The sequence below is a fragment of the Macrotis lagotis genome, chromosome X, assembly GCF_037893015.1.
Source record: "Macrotis lagotis isolate mMagLag1 chromosome X, bilby.v1.9.chrom.fasta, whole genome shotgun sequence".
NCBI classification, from domain to species: Eukaryota; Metazoa; Chordata; class Mammalia; order Peramelemorphia; family Peramelidae; genus Macrotis; species Macrotis lagotis.
In genome coordinates this window covers 612,621,498-612,642,036 of record NC_133666.1, presented here as the reverse complement: position 1 = coordinate 612,642,036, position 20,539 = coordinate 612,621,498, and the positions used below count along the sequence as shown (strand labels likewise).

The following is a 20,539-nucleotide window of genomic DNA, read 5'->3' as shown; positions in this document are numbered from 1 at the left end:
TATTTTCTGTAAAGCAAGCTTAAACTTGTTCCTGTACGATTTCTACCTATTGTTCCTAGTCCTTATTGGTGTCAAATCTAACATTTCTTCCACAAGACTCTCTCCACTTGTTTTCCAAAAGACTTGGAAAACTTATATGAACTGATGCAAAGTGAAGTGAGCAGAACCAAGAGAAGATTTTACATAGTAATAGCAATATTATAGATGATCAACTATCAACTTGGCTTGTGTCAGCAATAAAATGATCTGAGGCAATTCCAAAGACATTCCACTGAAGACCTTCCTCCAAGTTGACATTAACATTAATTACTCTTTTAAAAAAATATTTTATTTTTTTTTCCAACTACATGCAATGGTAGCTTTCAACAATAAGTTTTCTTCTTTTCAGTTGAACATTCTTCCTCATCCCTTCTTTCCCTCTCCCCCTCCCCCGACTGAAAGCAAGCTGATATAGGCTACACATGTACAACAAAGTGAAACATGGATCTATATTAATCTACATTAATTATTCTTTAGGGTAAATCATTAAACCAGTTCTGAATCCACCTAATTGTACCATGTTCTAGGCCATTAGTCAGGTAAGGCAACAATACATAGAATGGATTAGAGAGCCAAGGAGACCTATTAGGTTAATGAAATTATTCAGAAGAGAGGTCATATGAGCCTAGCTAGGGAGGTAAGAATGGGAACTGAAGGAAAAAGAATCATAAGAAAGATACTACGAAGATGGAATCAACACAACATAACATTTCACTGTAATGGGAAAAGTCAAGGTTGCCATGTTTCAAGCATTTATGATTAGGACACTAATAACAGCACCAGGGGGGGAGGGGAAGAGGTCAGAATCTCTAAAATTGTTATTACCTCTGTTTAAATACCTCCAACATCAGAGAATCCAATCCTTTAAAAAATAGTCTCTTCCACTATGGAATAGCTCTAATTATAGAAAATTCTTCCTTATGTGACTTACAACCAGTGTTTCAAGTTATGGATTCTTGGTTACTCACCTTCCCCTCAAAATTATATTTCTTTGGCTTGCTTTGCCCCCAGCTACAAATTCCTCTGAGAAATTTCAGAATATACCTTGAATACAGCTGTTAAATATAGGTCTCCAGAGATGTGAGTAAAAGAGTCTCTACCTCTCATGCAAACATTCAAGGTAACAAATGCATATTAGGCACAGGACAATTTTTATATCACCTCATAGAAAATGTAATCAATATCTAAAGGTCTTACATGAATCAATAAAACATCAGTACAATTCTCCTCCTTCTCAATGAGTCCCAATTTCTTCATAGCAATTTCTATAGTTCTCCAGACTCAACATCACCTTGTGATAAGATTCTCTTTGTGAGGTAAACAATTTCAGAGCTGCCAAAAAGGCATCTTCAATAGCATTAATAAATAAACAAAAGTTTATTAAATATCTACTATGTGTCAAGCAATATAACCAGTGCCCTCACTACAATCTAATGGCATTCCAATGAGGTCCTTTGTTAGGAATCGATTCAGTCCAGTATTGTTATGATGCTAACAAAGGTTAGGACTCCCCATGGAAATTAATATTGGTAGAGAACTTTCTTCCTATTGCCACTGCATTGTCTCAATAATTCACAGTAACAAATAGTATAGGGTAAAGTACTGATCCCCTTCTGTATCACTATCTTGTGGTGGAGGGACTGCATAACTCAATGAAACTATGAACTATGCCACACAGGTTATTCAAAATAGACAAGTCATAGTGGAGACAAAAGGTAAATCATTGGAAAAGAAAATGGAAAACTGTTCCAGTATCTTTGTCAAGAAAATCCTATAGATGGTATCAAAATGATTTCTTTTGAGCCATTCCATAATTGACAAATGGTCAGAGGATATGCAAAGGCAATTTGCAGATGAGGAAATCAAAGCTATCCATAGTCATATGAAAAACTGCTCTAATGCATTACTGATTAGAGAAATGCAAATTAAAGTATCTCTAAGGTACTGTCTCACACCTATCAGATTGACCAATATGACCAGAAAGTACAATGTTCAATGTTGGAAGGAATGTGGGAAATCTGGGACACTAATATATTGTTGGTAGAGCTTCGAACTCATCCAACTTCTCTGGAGAACAATCTGGAATTATGCCCAAAGGCAATAAAAATGTACATACTCTTTGTTCCAGCAATACCACTACTGGGTCTATTACCTTCACTTTTTAAAAGAAAGTATCTTATGTACTAAATAATTTTTCTATCTCTAATATTTTATTTTCTCCTCAAGGATATGATTTTGCTCTCAACACAATCAATTTCAATCAATGTATAGCATGGAAACAATGTAAAGATTATCAGACTGCCTTAAGGTAGAAACTACTATATATAGTATATAATTGGAAAACAAAATATTTTTTTAAATGGTTTGTTTTGGATGCAACTGTGGTTAAGTGATCTGCACAGGGTCATACAATAGTAAATATCTCAGACCATATTTGAACTTAGTTCATCATGGGAGATAGAATGCTAAACTTAAGACTCAGGAAGACCTGAATGTAAATCCTGTCTCAGAAACTTACTGAATATCCCTAGGCAATTCTCTTAACTTTTCTCACCCTCAGTCTCCTCATCAGGAAAAGGGAGATATTAATATCTATCACAGGATGTTTGTGAGGAACAAATAATGTGAAAAACATTTTGCAAATCATAAAGTACTATATAAATGTCAATTATTATTATTCATAGTTCTCCCCTCTGGAGCTAAGGATAAATCGAATCCCTCTTCCAAAAAAGAGCCAGAAAATAAAAGCAAATCTCTTTCCTATGCCAGGTTAATATAGAACAAAGCAGAAATAAAATACTTAGAAATCATGGTGTTAAAAGGGATAGAAATGGCAAAGTAAGAGATTGTTCCTGCTTTCAAGGAGTTCACATTCTAATAGGTGATTGTTGTTGCTAATGTTATTGTTCAGTAATTTGTCAGTCCTGTCAGATTCTTTTGTGATCTCTTTTAGCATTTTCTTGAAAAAGGATACTGAGATTTGCTGTTTCCTTCTCTAGCTCATATTAAAAATGAGGAAACTGAGGTAATCAGGTCAACTGACTTGACTAGGGCCACACAGCTAGTAAGTATCTGAGGGCAGATTTGCTATCAGGTCTTCCTGACTCCAGGTCCAGCACTCTATCCACTGCACCACCAAGCTGTTCCCACATTCTAACAGGAAGAGATCAAATAAAGAAAGATTCAGCTGTAAGTCATATGGAAAAGTCTGAGTCCTTAGGGTAAACTGGCAAAACAGATGGTCATAATTTTTATTTTTTTCTTTTTTTTAGGTTTTTTTTTTCTTTGCAAGGCAAACGGGGTTAAGTGACTTGCCCAAGGCCACACAGCTAGGTAATTATTAAGTGTCTGAGACTGGATTTGAACCCAGGTACTCCTGACTCCAGGGCCGATGTTTTATCTACTATGCCACCTAGCCACCCATGATTTTTCTTTAATGACATTTCCAGTGATAAAATATATCATTTTCAGATGGAGAAGCTTTTAGAAGTACCAAGGACTTTGGTGGCAAGAATTTTCTTATCTGGTCTTCAGTAGCTGTGGCTGTAGCATCCACAGGAGCAGTCACCAGGCTGCTGGAACCACCTCCGGTTGTTTTCCACAATGATGGCTGAGGGTACTGAGCTGGAAACCCTGCTATTCCTAAGGCCCAGGGATCCTGGGCTAGCTACAGAGTCTGGGGGGAGATGGTGAATAAAGTGGTGACTTTCCTGAAACAACAGGAGCTCTAATACTCTTATTAAACTCTTTATATGTCAGTTTCCTATTCTTTCTATTCTGTATTCCCTGCTATATTTGTTTCTCACTATGCACCCCCTAAAATGAGGTTCTTAGAAGTTAGTACACTACTTCAGATGCAGTTTAACCAGGAGAGAGTAAAACAACACAATTGACCTAGACCTAGAAATCCAAATAAGTCCTAATTTGCCTCTACTTCAAAAGTTAATAATGTGTTATCTTTGTAAATAATACTGAAACTACCGATCAAAGAGAAATATTCATTTGGATTTACTGAGCATTTATTAAGTGAACTATATGCTTCAAGTTGCAGGGCAGCCAGGAGACACAGTGGATACAGCTGGATCTGGAATCACAGACTCATGTTCCTGAGTGCAAATCAAGCTGCAGATACTGACTGTGATCCTGGGCAAGTCATTTAACCCTGTTTAATGTACATTTCCTCATCTATAAAATGATCTTTTTTTTTTTGTTTTGTTTTGGCAAGGCAATGGGGTTAAGTGGCTTGTCCAAGGCCACACAGCTGGGTAATTATTAAGTGTCTGAGGCTGGATTTGAATTCAGATACTCCTGACTCTAGAGTCGGTGCTCTATCCACTGTGCAACCTAGCTGCCCCTTAAAATGAACTAGAGAAGAAAATAGTAAATCACTCCAGTACTTTTTTGCTAAGAAAACCCTAAATGGGGTCACAAAAAGTAAGAACTTAATAAAAACAAAAACGTGTCTCATTATTTTTCATGTAATTTGCATTCATAATCCATTCATACTTGTTAACCCTTGTAAATAGGAAATCATGAATTTATGAGATACTCTTTACACTTTCATATGGTTTTAAAAAAAAGATATTGGACCTAGGGTTTAAAATCCTGGATTATTGCCTTACCTCTACCACTCATTAACCATGTGACTTTATAGATTAAGAGTATTTCTTGGGGCAGCTAGGTGGTGCAGTGGATACAGCACTGGCCTAGGAGTCAGGAGTACCTGAGTTCAAAATCCAGCCTCAGATATATAATAATTGCCTAGCTGTGTGACCTTGGGTAAGCCACTTAACCCCATTGCCTTAAATAAAAATAAATGAATAATAAAAAAGAGTATTGCTTGCTGTTCAGTCGTTTCACTTGTGGCTTACTTTTTGTGGCCTCATTTGGGGTTTTCATGGTAAAAATATTGAAGTGATTTGCCATTTCCTTCTCCATCTCATTTTACAGATAAGGAAAATGAGACAAAGAGGATTAAGGGACAGATTAAGGGACTTGCCCAGTGTCCCAGAGTTAGTATCTGACATCAGATTTGAATTCAGGAGATGAATCTTCCTGATTCCATGACTAGAACTCTACTCCATCATTCACGTACTTAATAAACATATGTGTGTGTTTAAACACACACACACACACACACACACACACACACCACTATAATTATATAGTAAAAAAAAAGAATAGCTAGCATTTGTATAGTTCTTTAAAGATTTAAAAAATATTTTATAAAATTCTTACTTTGATCCCTACCTGTGAGGTAGGTACTATTATTGTTATCAAGCTCATTTACAAATGTGGAAACAGAAGCACAGAAAAATTAAATTACTTCTTCAGAATCACACAGTTTATAAGTATCTAAGCATGGACTTGAACTCTGGCCTTCCTGTTTCCAGGTCAGGAGTTCTATTCATTTAGCCACTTTACCTTCCACTTAAACAGTTATATCTAAAAATAACATAAAGCGGTTGTACCAGTCTTATTTCAGTCTTGTGGCTTTCAACTCTATACTGATATCAGGTTGGAAGATTTGCCTATGATGGCGTGAAGAATTATGACAAAGCTATCAAAACAAATGGAAATGATCTAGCCACCCTGATTAATCAAATAAAATAATTCATGAGCAAGGGCATTTATAGGAGTTTTACAAAGAAGTGGTTGCCCATTCACTGCCCTTTTTCCTAAGGCTTGGCTACTTCTATCCCAATTTTCCCCCCTTAATGATGCAGCAAAAAAAGGGGGGGGGTGGTATCTGCTTATGTTGGTAGTCCTTTCCATCAAACAAGAAAGAGCTTCACAGTTGGTTTCAGTTTGTTAAATGCACCGCTTAGAAACATTCCAAATAGATTCATCCTGCTCTCTGGAAATGATGCCTCAATCAAAGGCAACTAAGTGGACAAGTTATAACCATCCAAAAAGCAAAAACTTTATAACCAGCAAGAGGTACAGTAATCGAAAGCCAGTTATTTCCTATTCCAAAACACAAAAACATGGGAAAGATGCCATTTTGGCATGTTTGAGGAAGTGAGACAACACAAAGCTGGGGTTGGTGGAGGGGGGAGAAGGGCAAGGGAAGTATTTCTATTCTAGGAAAAAACACGAAAGAAACAGGAGAGAAAGTTTCTTAACAAAAGACTGTTTTTTTTTTCACTAAGAAGAAATTAGAAGTAAATAAACTGAGACACTAAGATGAAAATACTAATGTCAAATCTATTAATTTCTATTAGAAACACAATGTGGTGTGATGGAAACTGTGCTGGATTTGATCTCAGGAAATCTAAGTTGGAACCCCAGCATTGTTCTGTATTAGCACTGTGACCTCAGTGGTCTTCATTCATAAAAAAAGGACATAATATTTGCCCCAGTCACCTCAATATATTGTTAGGAAGAAATTTGGTGAGAGGAATAAGCACCTATTATGTGCTAAGCACCATAATATCTTTTGTTTTTGGCAAGGCAATGGGGTTAAATGACTTGACCGAGGTCACACAGCTAGGTGATTATTAAATGTCTAAGGTCGAATTTGAACTGAGTTCCTCCTACTCAGGGCTGGTACTCTACCCACTGTGCCACCTAGCTGCCCCAGCACCATAATATCTTACAGATATTCTCTCATCTGATCCTCATAACAACATTGAGAGGCACGTGTTATAATTTTCCCCATTTTGTAAGTGAGGAAACTGAGGCAGAAAGGGGATTGCTTTGCACATGTTCACACTATTAGTAGGTGTCTGAGGCTGGATTTGAACTTTTATCTTCCTGACTCCAGGCCTATGACTCTCTGCTGTGCTTCCTAACTGTAAAATGCCATAAAAATGAAAGTTATTTCCCTATAGCCATTAGATCATGAGCATTTTGAAAGCAGGGATTGTCTTTTGCCTTTCTTTGTATACCCAGTGCTAAGGATGGAGTCTGGCATACAAAAGGAGCTTAATAAATGCTTATTGATTGATGATAGCCTTCATTTTCAATTGACAGTCCCCTTAAAAATTATACTAATTTATAGGTAATTAAATAAAACCAAAGTAGCAATTAATCACTATTTTATAGATGATTAAATTTATAAACAGATAAGTTTCCCTATAAATTTATAGATGATTAAATTAGACCACAAATTAAATGACAAGTAGCAATTAATTTTTATACATGATTAAATTTATCTATAAATTTGTAGATTAAATTAAACCATAAATTAAATGACAAGTAAAGATTCAGCAGCAGCAGAGTCAGATTGAACTTCATAAAATAATTGAACATAATAAATCAAAAATATTACTACTATTCCCATGCTATTCATCCACCAAGGAAAAACAACAATATCTGCAGTTTTGGGTAAAACACTGGCAGGAAAAGAACAATGGAGTTCAACTAGAAATCAAAATCAAAATTATCAAGAACTCTAAGAATTAACAGAGAAAAGGGTGGTGGGAAAGAAAGGAAGCACAGAATTTGAAAAATCCAGAATGGGTATATTGGAACTTTGGAAGCTTCCACAGAGAAAATGACATTCTCTTGGCTGTACTGAGGTAAGGTAGAGTGAGAGAAAAGGGGATTTCCATCACAAGTGAAAAAAAAATCAGCTTACTTTAGTTCTCAAAGCACTGGACACTAGAATTAAGACTTCCTGGATCTTAGACCAGACTACAAAATAACTCTCAGACAAATGTAGGCCTGAGAAAGATTTTAATTTAGAAAGACCCAGGTCACTCACAGAATGGGGGGCCAAGGTCAGTTCTCTTCACTTTTGTTTCACCTCTGGACTTGAATGCATATGGAGGAGAGAGTGAAACTGATGACTTTGCATGGTTATTCTTCAATCAAATCCAGAAGTCAAGACTTCAGCCTCCTCAAGAATGAAGGACCAATGACAATGACAACAAAAGTAACTATGGAATGATATATTGCTATTAGCTGGTATAGGAATCCCACAGATGATAATCTCTGAGCATAAACAATTTTGAGATGTGAGTGATTTGCGTAAAGTCCTTTAAAGTACAACTAGGTTCCTAAGAGCGTGAAGGATGAATCCCCTCGAGTGGCTGCATGTATGTGAATTTACACTATTATAAATACTAATAATAACTAACATTTGTATAATGCCTCAATGGATAGTGCTAGCCCTGGAATTATGAGGACTCAAGTCCAAATCTAGTCTCAGACACTTAAAAATTGTGTGAGCCTAGGTTAGTCACTTAACCTTGTTTGCCTCAGTTTCCTGATCTATAAAATGATCTAGAGAAGGAAATGGCAAACTCTCCCAATATCTCTGCCAAGAAAACCTACACAGGCTCACAAAAAATAGGATATGAAAAATCAACTCATTTTATGGAAGAAGGAAACTGAGGCAAACAACTTACCCAGGATCACACAGCTTTTAAGTATCCGAGGTTGGATGCAAACCCAGGTCTTTTCTCAGTGTTCACTGTAAAATGCACATTATATAAAATATAACTGATTCCAGCACAATGAAAATATGCAATGTAAATTCAAATATTTCAACCAATTCAGAGGATTCCTTGCTGTTTGCTCTCATAGGGACCTAGATGGAATCAGTGGGTTCAAATGCTGGTTCTTTCCTACATTACCTCAGTAATTTAGGGGAAAAAATATGGACATTTAACATTCTTGGTCTTCAGTTTCCTCAGCAATAAACTAAACTTGAGCTTGAACTAGATGACCTCTTAGAATCACTTAAAAAATCAAACTGATCAATTCTAGGCAGTGAAGTGGCTCATTGACTAGAGCACTGGGCTTGGAATTAGGAAGACTTTATGATTTCAAATATGGCCTCAGACACTTATCAGCTGTGTGACACTAGACAAGTCATTCCACCCTGTTTGCCTCAATTTCTTCAAATGTAAAATGAATTGGAGAAAGAAATAGCAAACCACTACAGTACCTTTGATAGAAAATGAAGAATCAGACACAACTGAACAACAGCAAAAATTAATTGAATGTTTAATAAGTTGCTAGTACAAAAAAATAAAAATATTCAATCTGACCTAAATGAGCTTACAAATTAATTGGGGTATGATGACAGATGCACAAAAATAAGATAATGATAATGATAATAAATTTCCTATAGTGCTTTGAAGTCCTAAAGTGCTTTTCAAAGTCAGGTCAGTAAGCCTCATAACAATCCATTAAATAACTACAGGAATCATTATTATTTTGCAGATGAATTAATTTGAGGCTCAAGAGAAGTTAAGTAAGACCCTTAGGAATTGTAGGGGGTAGGATTTGAACCCTGAGATTTTTGAATCTAAGTCTTATTCTTATCTCTACTTCATGACCTCAATACAAAGCAACAAAGAATAACAGAGTCTCACAGGAATATTTCTGGGGTGGGGGAGATGCAAATAAATTTAGGAAATAGCTAGGTCAAATTCAAAGTGATTTTCTATCCTAGGGTTAGGGGTAGAGTGATGATGGGAATTAGATCTGTGATCTTAATAGTATAGGCACTTCCCAATAAGAATCTTCCACTATCCTAATGCATATGACACCTTTGTAACTTAAGAGAGCTGATTAGTAACTCTGAGGGGTTAAGTGATTTGCCCCAGCATATGTCAAAGTTGATACTTGAACCCAGAGGTTCCTGCCTCTCAGGCCCTACCCTCCCTACCTTACCCCAGGTAATGTTATATTATAGGCATCAATGTTGTAATTGAGGGAATACCTTGTGTAAATGGTGCTGATGTGTGAGGGGCTGTCCATGGAGAAAAGTGAAAAACAAAATTGAGGGAACATGATCATTTGTTTATAGAATCCCAGAATGCAAGGACTAGGGGGGACTTTAGTGATTATCTTGTCCAATAACCTCATTTTGCAGATAAGGAAGCCCAAGGGCTCAGTGGTCAAGTGTCTTGCCAAGGTTTCACTAGTACCTTGAGCTGGGGCCAGGAAGAAAGCACAGGTTTCTTTATTGTGGAGAATGGAGTTCCCAGAATATGAAATTTGGAAAGTTAATGCACCAAGTCCAGCCCAGTTATCTGACAGATGAGGAAATTGTTCAGGGGACACAGGTCCTTTCTCTTGGTTTTCTCATACTACAGCAACCTCAGAATTAATTTCAACCTAAGCAGCAACCCCTTACTCTTCCTCATACCCTCTATCATTCCTGTGCCCCTTATAAATGTTTTTTAATAGCCACTAAAAACCTATCATTTGTATACTATCCTTGATGGTCCTTCCTTGTTCCTTAACTCCCCTGTTAATAGACAATCTGACCTCGGGTGCAATTATTAAGGTTGGTTTTGTTTTCTATGAAGCGTCTCTGAGAATGGAAATGAGAAAAAAACCGAAGATAGGGTTCAAATTTTATATATTACAGTGTGTGTGTGTGTGTGTGTGTGTGTGTGTGTGTGTATCTTTTAGGCACATGTAGTCTTTTAGAGGCAGCATCACATGCTGCACATACTGGATAGAGAGCTAGTCTAGTGGTGAGGCAGATCTGAGTTCATGTCACACCTGTGAGTAGTGTGACAAGTCACCAATCTTGTCCCCTGCCCTAGGCAGGGCAGGAAACAAAACTAAATTAGAAAAATATAACTTCAAAGGTATTGTGTCAAAGGAAGTACCACACCCCAAGCTCTCCTAATCAAATGAAATCAGTACAAAGTGGCAAAGCAAAAACTCAATAAATGACTAGAACCTTTAGGAAATAAAAAGAAAAGTCAGACCAACCTAGCGGATCTCAAGGGAACAGATAGAGGGGAAAAGATGGAAACCTTTCCTGAGACTATTATGAGATAAAGCAGAATGTCATTAAAAAAGACAGCAGTGGGGGCTGCGACGTGAAAAGGGGCACTTCTGGCTCGGATGGGAGGGAGAGCTTCGAGAAAGAAGGGGTCTCTGGGGTTTCACCAGGTGGGAAGAGTGGGGGGCTCAGGGCCATCGATGTCAGCAGCCGGGGTGCGCCAGCCTCGGGTGGCCACGGCCTGGGCGAGCCGGGCTGAGACGCGTCGGAGGCCGTCAGGGCTGGGGCATCCCGGCCCCGGCTCGAGGCCAGGGGGGTCGCCCAGCAAGGTCAAGATCAGCAATTCCTCGGAGGAGGTGGGGGGCGGCAGGGGCTTGGGGGAGAGAGGGGCGGCCGCCTCCGCGGAGCGGGCCCCGGGCGCCCCGGCGGGAACGCGGGTCCGAGGCGGGTCCGGGGCGGGTCCGGGGCGAGCCCGGAGGCCCCGCGCTGCGTGGCAGCCCCGCTCACCTGCTCCACGTCGCGGAGGCTCTCCCGGGGGGCTCCCAGCAGCGCGCACAGCTCCAGCAGCCCCGGGGGCAGCACCAGGTGCGGCGGCGCCGAGCCCGGCTCCGCCATGGCTGCCCGGGGCGGGCGGACCCGGCGCGGGAGCGGGGGCGCCTCGGGCCGCCGAGACCCAGGCCGGCCCGCGCCCGCCGGCGGCTGGACCAGGGTGCGCGAGCCCGAGGGAAGGGGCGGCGCGGGCCGGGGCGGGCCGGGGCGGGGCCGGGGCGGGCCGGGGCGGCGCGCGTGCGCTCCTGCGCCCCCGGCGGGCTCCCGCTCCCGCCCCGCCCCCTTCCCTTACCTGAGGCCGAGCTCTCAGAGGCCCGCGCAGTCCGGCCCCGCCCCGCGCAGCTGTGGAGGGAGGGACCCCGGCAGGAGGAGCTCAGCATCTCTAAAAAATGGACCCCTTCCCTCCAGATCTGTACAGTCCATATAACAGTACTCTTAAGAGGCCAAGATTTTGGTTTGCTCTTTCCATGTCTGATGATTATTCTTTATCTTCTGCTCCAACTATTGCTGAGCGTAGATATTGTAGAGGGCCAAAATTAGGTTTATTGAAACCATCCTAAGCAAAACGACCCCAAAGCAGAGTGGGTTGCCTCTGGGGGTAGTGGGTTCTCCCTCTAGATACTTTCAAGAAAAGACTGAAAGATCACTTGTTGAGAATGTTGGAGATTGCTATCAAAATATACCAGATACTCTCTGAGATCTCATCCAGTTCTGAGATCTTAGGATTGTTTTGAGTTGCCCTAAATAATATAATCAATAAATTGGAGACAACATGGTTCAATGGAAGGAATGCCAACTCTATCTAGTCAGAGGACTCAGGTTTGAATTTTGCTTCTATCAGCTATTTTCTATGTTACTCTGAGAAAGTCACTTAACCTCTTTCTGAGACTTCAAATACTTATCTAGAAAACAAGAAGTTTGGACTTATACCAGAATTGTCATACTGAGAAGACAAGCTAAGTGAAGCCTGGATCAAATTAAAATGTAATTTCAGAATGTTTGCCCAAATAAATAAAAAATATCATTCATCCCATAAAATGTTAACTTTGATTTTCTAAGTCAATTTGCCTAGAAGGGATCATTTCTATTTAGGTTTGACACCACTGAATTAGAAGATCTTTAAGGGCCCTTCCAGCTTCAAAGCTAAGATGCTTAAAAAAAAATGACCTAAACCCAGACACTCCAATGCTAATCACAGTACCTGCTAGGTAGTGGTACTTAATTCTTATTCAGTAATCTGACAAAGTTCACTGGTCCAGTCAACATATTGCATGTCCCAAAAGTCTTAGTGCAATTTTAAGCTATTAAAATTAAAATATTTTGTTATTAAAACTTAAAACTACACTAAGACTTTTGGGTTATTGTAACCCAATGATTCAAATGTAGGTTGATACATCCTGGGAGATCAGGAAAGGAAACACAAAAACAGAGGGGGACACCTGAGCTGGCCCTTAAAGGAAGATAAATATTTTGACAAGTGGAAATGAGGAAGGAGACCTGGAGGCCAGAGTTGGAATGTTTAGTTTGGAGAACAGATAGCCATCTGATTTGCCTGGAGTAAAGGAGGGTACTATGAAAGAAGTTTGAAGGCATATTGAAAAGGACTTTAAATGGCAGGCTATTTTGTATATTTTATCCTTGAAGTAAGATTTTGAGTAGGGAAATAACTAGAATTGCATCTTGAGAAGGTTTTTTTTTAATTTTAGAAAGATTTTGTTTATTTTGAATTTTACAATTTTCCCCCTAATCTTGCTTCCCTCCCCCCACCCCCACAGAAGGCATTCTGTTAGTCTTTACATTGTTTCCATGGTATGCATTGCTCTAAGTTGAACGTGATGAGAGAGAAATCATATCCTTAAGGTTGGGAAGGTTTTTTAGGAGCTATACCAAAGATATATCAGGGGGGTTCTGTACTATGGGAAAAGAGATCATTTAATACCCTATTACAATAGTAGAGGAAAGACAAGGGCCAGAAGCAATGTTGTTCTGTGAGTATTGTGTGAGTGAAGTAAAGGATTGGCTGTGTGAGATGTTGTATAGGTAGAATTGCTAAGTTCTAGTGATGAATTGTCTTGAGGGATTAAGGAGAGTATACAATCAAGAAAGACTGAAGTTTAGGGGAAAGATTTGTGTATACATATGTGTATGTGTGTGTATATATGTATAGATATTTGAGTAGAGATGATAAACCATGGGAACAAATTAAATCATTGAAGTATAAATATAGAAAAAGAGATAAAGATGGCCCAGGATATTGCTTTTGGGAATACCTAAGAGGTGAAGTCTATTCAACAAAGGGAGCCAAGAAGAGCTCAGATAGGTTAGGAAGAAGAGTCAAGAGAGAGTACTATCACCAAAACCAAAGGGAGTTCAGTTGTTTTTCAGTCATGTCTAACACTTCATGACTCCATTTGGGGTTTTCTTAAAAAAAGATATAGTAGTGGTTTGCCATGTCCTTCTCCAGTTCATTTTACAGATGTGGAACTGAAGCACACAGGGTTAAGTGACTTGTTCAGGGTTACACAACTAGTAGGTGTCTGAGACCATATTTGACCTCAGAAGATGACTTCCTGACTCTAGGCCAGGCACTCTATCCACTTGGCCACCTAAGTACAAGTATTCCTCAAAGATGTTGTAGTTCCATTCCAGACCATCACAATAAAGCAAGTCATGCAATTTTTTGGTTTCTTGACACACACACACATATCTATCTATCTATCTATCTATCTATCTATCTATCTATCTATCTGCATACATAATTTATACTACAATATAGTCTATTAAGTTTTCAATACTATTATGTTCAATAAAAGCAATGAACATACCTTAATTAAAAATACTTTATTATGAAAAAAATGCTAACCATCATCTGAGCCTTCAACAAGTATAATCTTTTTCTGAGGTGGAGAGGGGGTGAGTCTTGCCTTGACTGATGTTGATGGCTGCTGACTGATCAGGGTGGTAATTGCAGAAGTTTGGGGTGACTGTAGCAATTTCTGAAAATAAAGCAAAAATAAAGTTTGCCACGACTTCCTTTTACAACAGATTTCTCTTTTTTTTTAATTAAATTTTTTTTTTTGCAAGGCAATGAAGTGGCTTGCCCAAGGCCACAAAGCTAGGTAATTATTAAGTGTCTGAGGCTAGATTTGAACTCAGGTACTCCTGACTCCAGGGCCGGTGCTCTATCCACTGCGCCACCTAGCTGCCCCCGCTTTTTTTTTAAAGAAAAATTTTCTTTATTTTGAATTTTACAATTTTTCCCCTAATCTTGCTTCCCTCCCCTCCATCCCCCACAGAAGGCAGTCTGTTAGTCTTTACATTGTTTCCATGGTATACATTGATCTAAGTTGAATGTGATGAGAGAGAAATCATAAAGTATAAATAAGAGATAACCAAATTACATAATAAGATAACTTTTTTTTTAAATTAAAGGTAATAGTCTTTGATCTTTGTTTAAACTCCACAATTCTTTCTCTGGATACAGATGGTATTCTCTATCGTAGATACCCCAAATTGTGCCTGATTGTTGCACTGATGTAATGAACAGGTCCATCAAGGTTAATTGTCACCCCCATGTTGCTGTTAGGGTGTACAATGTTCTTCTGGTTCTGCTCATCTCACTCAGCATCAGTTCATGCAAATTCTTCCAGGCTTCCCTGAATTCCCATCTCTTCTGGTTTCTAATAAAATATTTCTCTTTTGATAGCATTTTACTGACAGTAGAACTCCTTTTCCAATTGGACTCAATCACCTCAAACTCTGTTGCTGCTTTATCAACTAAGCTAATGCAATTTTCTTCAATATAGAAAAAGCTGAGGAGAGATGGGGAATGGCGAGTCATTGGAGCAGTCAGAACACACATAGTATTTATCAATTAAGTTCCCTGTCTTATGATTCATGATACTCCAAAACAATTACAATAGTAACATCAAAAATCTCTGATTGCTAAAGAAGAAAAAGAAATTGAAGGGATTAGAATTGGGAAGGAAGAGACAAAACTCTCACTCTTTGCACATGACATGATGGTCTACTTAGAGAATCCCAAGAAATCTAAAAAACTACTGGAAACAATTAGCAATTTTAGCAAAGTTGCAGGTTATAAAATAAACCCTCATAAATGTTCAACTTTTTATATATGTCTAGCAAGATACAGCAAGAAGAGCTAGAAAGAGAAATCCCAGTCAAAGTAACCTCAGACAATATAAAATACCTGGGAGTCTACCTGCCAAGGTAGACTCAGAAACTTTTTGAAAACAATTACAAAACACTTTTCACACAAGTAAAATCAGGTTTAAATAACTGGGCAAATATAAAAATAATATAAAAAACAATACTATAAGGAAATTAGAAGATCAAGGACTAGTTTACCTGTCAGATCTATGGAAAGGGGAGCAGTTTATAACTAAGGAAGAGTTGGAGAATATCACCAAAAATCAACTAGATGATTTCAATTACATTAAATTAAAAAGCTTTTGCACAGATAAAACCACTGTAACCAAGATCAAAAGAAATGTAGTAAATTGGGAAACAATCTTTACAACTAATGACTCTGACAAAGTACTCATTTCTAAGATATACAGAGAACTGAGTCATATTTTTAAAACAAAAAGCCATTCCCCAATTGACAAATGATCAAAGGATATGCAAAGGCAATTTACAGATGAAGAGATCAAAGCAATCCATAGCCATATGAAAAATTGCTCTAAATCATTAATTATTAGAGAAATGCAAATTAAAGCTTCTCTGAGGTACCACCTCACACCTCTCAGATTGGCCAATATGATCAGAAAGAATAATGATCATTGTTGGAAGGGTTGTGGGAAATCTGGGACACTATTACACTGTTGGTGGAGATGTGAACTCATCCAACCCTTCTGGGGAGCTATTTGGAACTACACCCAAAGGACAACAAAAATGTGCATACCCTTTGACCCAGCAATACCACTACTGGGTCTATATCCTGAAGAGATGATGAAAAAGGGTAAAAACATTACTTGTACAAAAATATTTATAGCAGCCCTGTTTGTGGTGGCAAAGAATTGGAAATGAAGTAAATGTCCTTCAATTGGGGAAATGGCTTAGCAAACTGTGGTATATGTATGTCATGGAACACTATTGTTCCATTAGAAACCAGGAGGGATGGGATTTCATGGAAGCCTGGAGGGATTTGCATGAACTGATGCTGAGTGAGATGAGCAGAACCAGAAAAACACTGTATACCCTAACAGCAACATGGGAGTGATGATCAACCTTGAAGGACTCACTCATTCCATCAGTGCAACAATCGGGAGCAATCTTGGGCTGTCTGCAAAGTAGAGTGCCATCTGTATCCAGATAAGGAGATGCGGAGTTTTAACAAAGTTCAAGGACTATTCCCTTTAATTTAGAAAAAAACAGATATCTTATTGTCTGATCTTGTTACCTCTTAGAATTCTTGTCTCTTCTCTAAGGATATGATTTCTCTCTCATCACACCCAATTTGGATCAAGGTACAACATGGAAACAAGGTAAAGCCTGACAGACTGCTTTTCCTTGGGGGGCTGGGGGGAGGGAAGTAAGATTGGGGGGAAAATTGTAAAACTCAAATAATATCTTTAATAAAATTTAGTTTAAAAAATCTCTGATTGCAGGTAACCATAATAGATATAATAATAATAATGAAAAAGTTTGAAATTTGGGGAGAAGTAACAAAATCTGATACAATGTGAGCCTACAATGTTGGGGAAATGGCATCTATAGTCTTGCTCATGTTAGGCTGCAATAAGCATTCAGTTTGTTTATTTGTCTTTTTAAAGCAATAACTACAAAAGACAATAGAACATTGATAACCATTGAAAGATTATTTTCAGTAAAATGTCACAGTCAGAAGCCTTGTTATAAGGGTAAGAGATATGTGGGAGGAAAAGAAAAGATTATTACCCAAGATAATTTTGCTATGAGTTTGTGAAAAAAAAATAATCTAGGAACATATACGGAGGGAATGTCAGAGTCAAATGAAGGCTATTTAGCAATGATAGAGACCTGGTATATTTGTAAATAGTGAGGAGAAACCATGAGAGAGGAAATGAAGGAAGGAGTTCACTAAGCATATGGGAGGGGCAGAGTTCAAGGACATAATTGGAAAGTTTGGCCTGAGCTAGAAGGATATTCTTCTTCCTTCTCAGAGAATGAAGGAAAGGAAGAGAAATAGAGGATGGTGTAGAAAGGTTATGATGCAATGAATGTGGAAGAAATTGCCTAAATTACCTTGATTTTCTTGGTAAAGTGGCAGAGGAAAGGCAATGGCATAAGAAGCTTTGAAAGAGAAAATACAATTTGAAACAATTGTTGTGTTGGGTGTAATAGAAAGTCAATGAGGGAAGGATTAAGGACTTTCAATGCAGCTGTAAGAACCCAGCTGAGATGAGATAACATGAATTGTAATATATTCAATCAGTTTGTTGATATTATTTCTTCCAGTGGTTTTCAGCATGAGAGTAGGTCCATTTAGTTGTCAAATTAATCGGCTCTAAAAAATCGGTCTGATCAGGTCATACCCTTAGTCAATAAAAGTGATTTCCTGTTATCTCCAGGATCAAGGTTTAAGTCATTTAAAAAAAAATTTTGGAGGCATTCAGGGTTAAGTGAATTGTGCAGGGTCATACATTATTGTCAAATGTCCAGGACTGGATTTGAGCTCAGGTCCTCCTGATTTCATTGCTCATACTCTTTATCTACTGAATCACCTAACTGCCCTAATAAAATCCTTTATTTAGTTTTTAACCTCCCCATGCCTAGTGTTTTAGTTTCTTACACCCCACCCCCATTTACTCCAATTCAGTGACACTGGTCTCACTGCTGTTTCTCACACGATTCTCTATCTCCCAACATTTTCACTGTCTCCCATTCCAACAGTTCATGGTTATAGATGATCTTAAACTCTATATGTTATAGTAGATGGATCACTGCACTTGGACTCAAGAAAAATTGGGTTCAAATCCACCCTAGACACTATCTAATCCTAGGTATGTTTTCATTATGTGCCTCAGTGACTTCTAGCCTTTCTTTAAACTCTAAACCTATGATTGTATGATCTATAATGCTGAGAATTCACTTTTGCAATTTTTACTTTTCTGCTACCATTGATACAGAATCGGGAAGGCTGTGCTAGAACTAAAAATCATTCTGCATTTTTAAAATTTGTTTCATGGGTTTCATGACCAAAGAATTCAACACTTCTGGATGGCCAACCTCTGGTGATGAACTGCTTGCTTAGTCTGGTTCTTGGACAATAAATCCAATCTGTTTCAGAAAAGTAACTAGACTAGATTTAATATGAGAAGAGGTACAGAATTATTCTGGGTTCAGCTGTTTGTCCCTTGCTTTAGTCATATGGTCACAATGCCAGAAAGTTTTGAAAAGTTGGTCAACTAAAACCACTAGGGACTTTTACACTGAGTACACTTTGTACTTTAATGACTTTAAGGTCCATCCCTGGTTGATTTGGGGGTTTTTTGAAAGTTAATATTTTAGTTTTTTAAAACAACTTAATCAATAAAAATCTACCTTCTCTCCCTTCTACCATAACTTATTCTAACATTGAGAAAGAAAGGGGAAAAAAGCCTCTTTTACACACACACACACACACACACACACACACACACACACACAACACAACCCCCAAACAAAATGAAGTTTTGACTGTGTCTAAAAAATATGCCTCAATATAGATTCTGAGTTTCACCTCTCTGTCAGGAGATAATTAAGACGTGTTTTAGTGTGAGACCTCTTCAATCATGGTTTGTAACTACCATAAGGATTCCTAAATATTTCAAAGTTTTCTGTCTTTACAACAATTTTGTTATTATATAAATTGTTCTAGGGCAACTAGGTAGTAAAGTGGATAGAGTAGGGGACCTGAAATCAGAAGACTCAGCTTTCTGTGTTCAAATCCAACCTCAGACTAGCTATGTGACCCTGGGCAAGACACTTAACCCTGTTTGCCACAGTTCCTCATCTATAAAATGAATTGGAAAAGAAAATGACAAATAACCCTAGTGTCTTTGCCAAGAAAACCCCAAATTGGCGGGGTGCAGGTCTCAGAGAGCCAGATATAACTGAAATAACCAAACAATAAGAACAGTAATACATTCTTCTATTCCCTTCATTCTGCATTAGTTCACAATAGTTTTCCTAATTTCTTTGACACAGACCCTTTCAATGGTATACCTCACATTCATATATTATAATTTATTTAACAGCTACCCAATTGATTGGCACCTTCTCAGTTTCCAGTTCAACTTTATGAGTTGCTAAGAACTGCTCTGAGAATTTTTGTTCAGATCATTTCTTCTTTCTGAGTTTTTGGATTATGTCTTGCAATGGTATTTCTGGGCCAAAGGGTATGCAGAGTTTAATGCCTTTGGAAGTCTGATTTATTATTCTCTACTCTTCAAGTACATCCATGGATTGTGCTTTGCCATGGATAAATATTTCACAAGGTTCAAACAGAATAGTTGTTCCTTAGAGACGGTGAGATTCTGTGGCTGTTCCTCTTTGAAAGTGATATTATGTTGATTGTTTTAAGCCATAGACTATCACAGAGACTCATCAATGAACTCCAAGATGGCTCAGAAGTTCTAGGTCTAGAAGAAATCCATAAAAAAAATCCCAAACACCTAAACCTACAACATTCGTTCCTCAGATTCAATTTAAGCCAACAAACATTCATTAAGTACCTATTATATATAAGTGATCGTATCCAGGCACTGTGAATTTAACAGCAGGGACAAAAAAGTCCTTGTTTTAATGAAATTATCATACAAATAGCAAGCAGGAGCAAGGCAGAAATTTAAAAATGTATACAGACACCTAAAATCTAAAGACAAAATAGAGTATCTTGCACACCAAGAAAACATGTGAGGTAATCTAGAAACTTAACATGGGGAAGCATACTGCAGAAAATATGGTTTTAAATGAACAAAAGGACAAACAAGAAATATTATAAATAGGAATACTCTTAAAGTTAACCTAGAAAGAAAATGGATTCAGATGAGGAATTCAGGAAACAGACTATAAATACAAGAAATACAGAGTATCATCAGTAGGACATTTTGTAGGTAAGTTGGACCTTTGCAACCAAGGAATTGCTTAGGATCCCTAAAAGAATTGTGTAGCAATCCACATTCATAATAGAGAAAAGCATGGTGACTTAGCTACAGTTTATACCAAGTGATAACCTGTATTTAAAAAGTGGTTTGGGAAATATCATTAAAG

The 20,539-nt window shown here is 38.2% G+C and overlaps 1 protein-coding gene across 2 annotated transcripts in view; it reads right to left on the bottom strand.

Annotated features, from left to right (window-relative positions):
* DENND3 (DENN domain containing 3) overlaps nt 1-11,350 on the bottom strand; it is a 104,924-nt gene extending 93,574 nt beyond the window's left edge. For both annotated transcript variants that reach the window (XM_074202765.1, XM_074202764.1), the window contains exon 1: nt 11,243-11,350. In XM_074202765.1, the coding sequence (XP_074058866.1) occupies nt 11,243-11,350 (108 nt within the window). The remainder of the gene's footprint in view (nt 1-11,242) is intronic.
* Nucleotides 11,351-20,539: the final 9,189 nt, after the last annotated feature.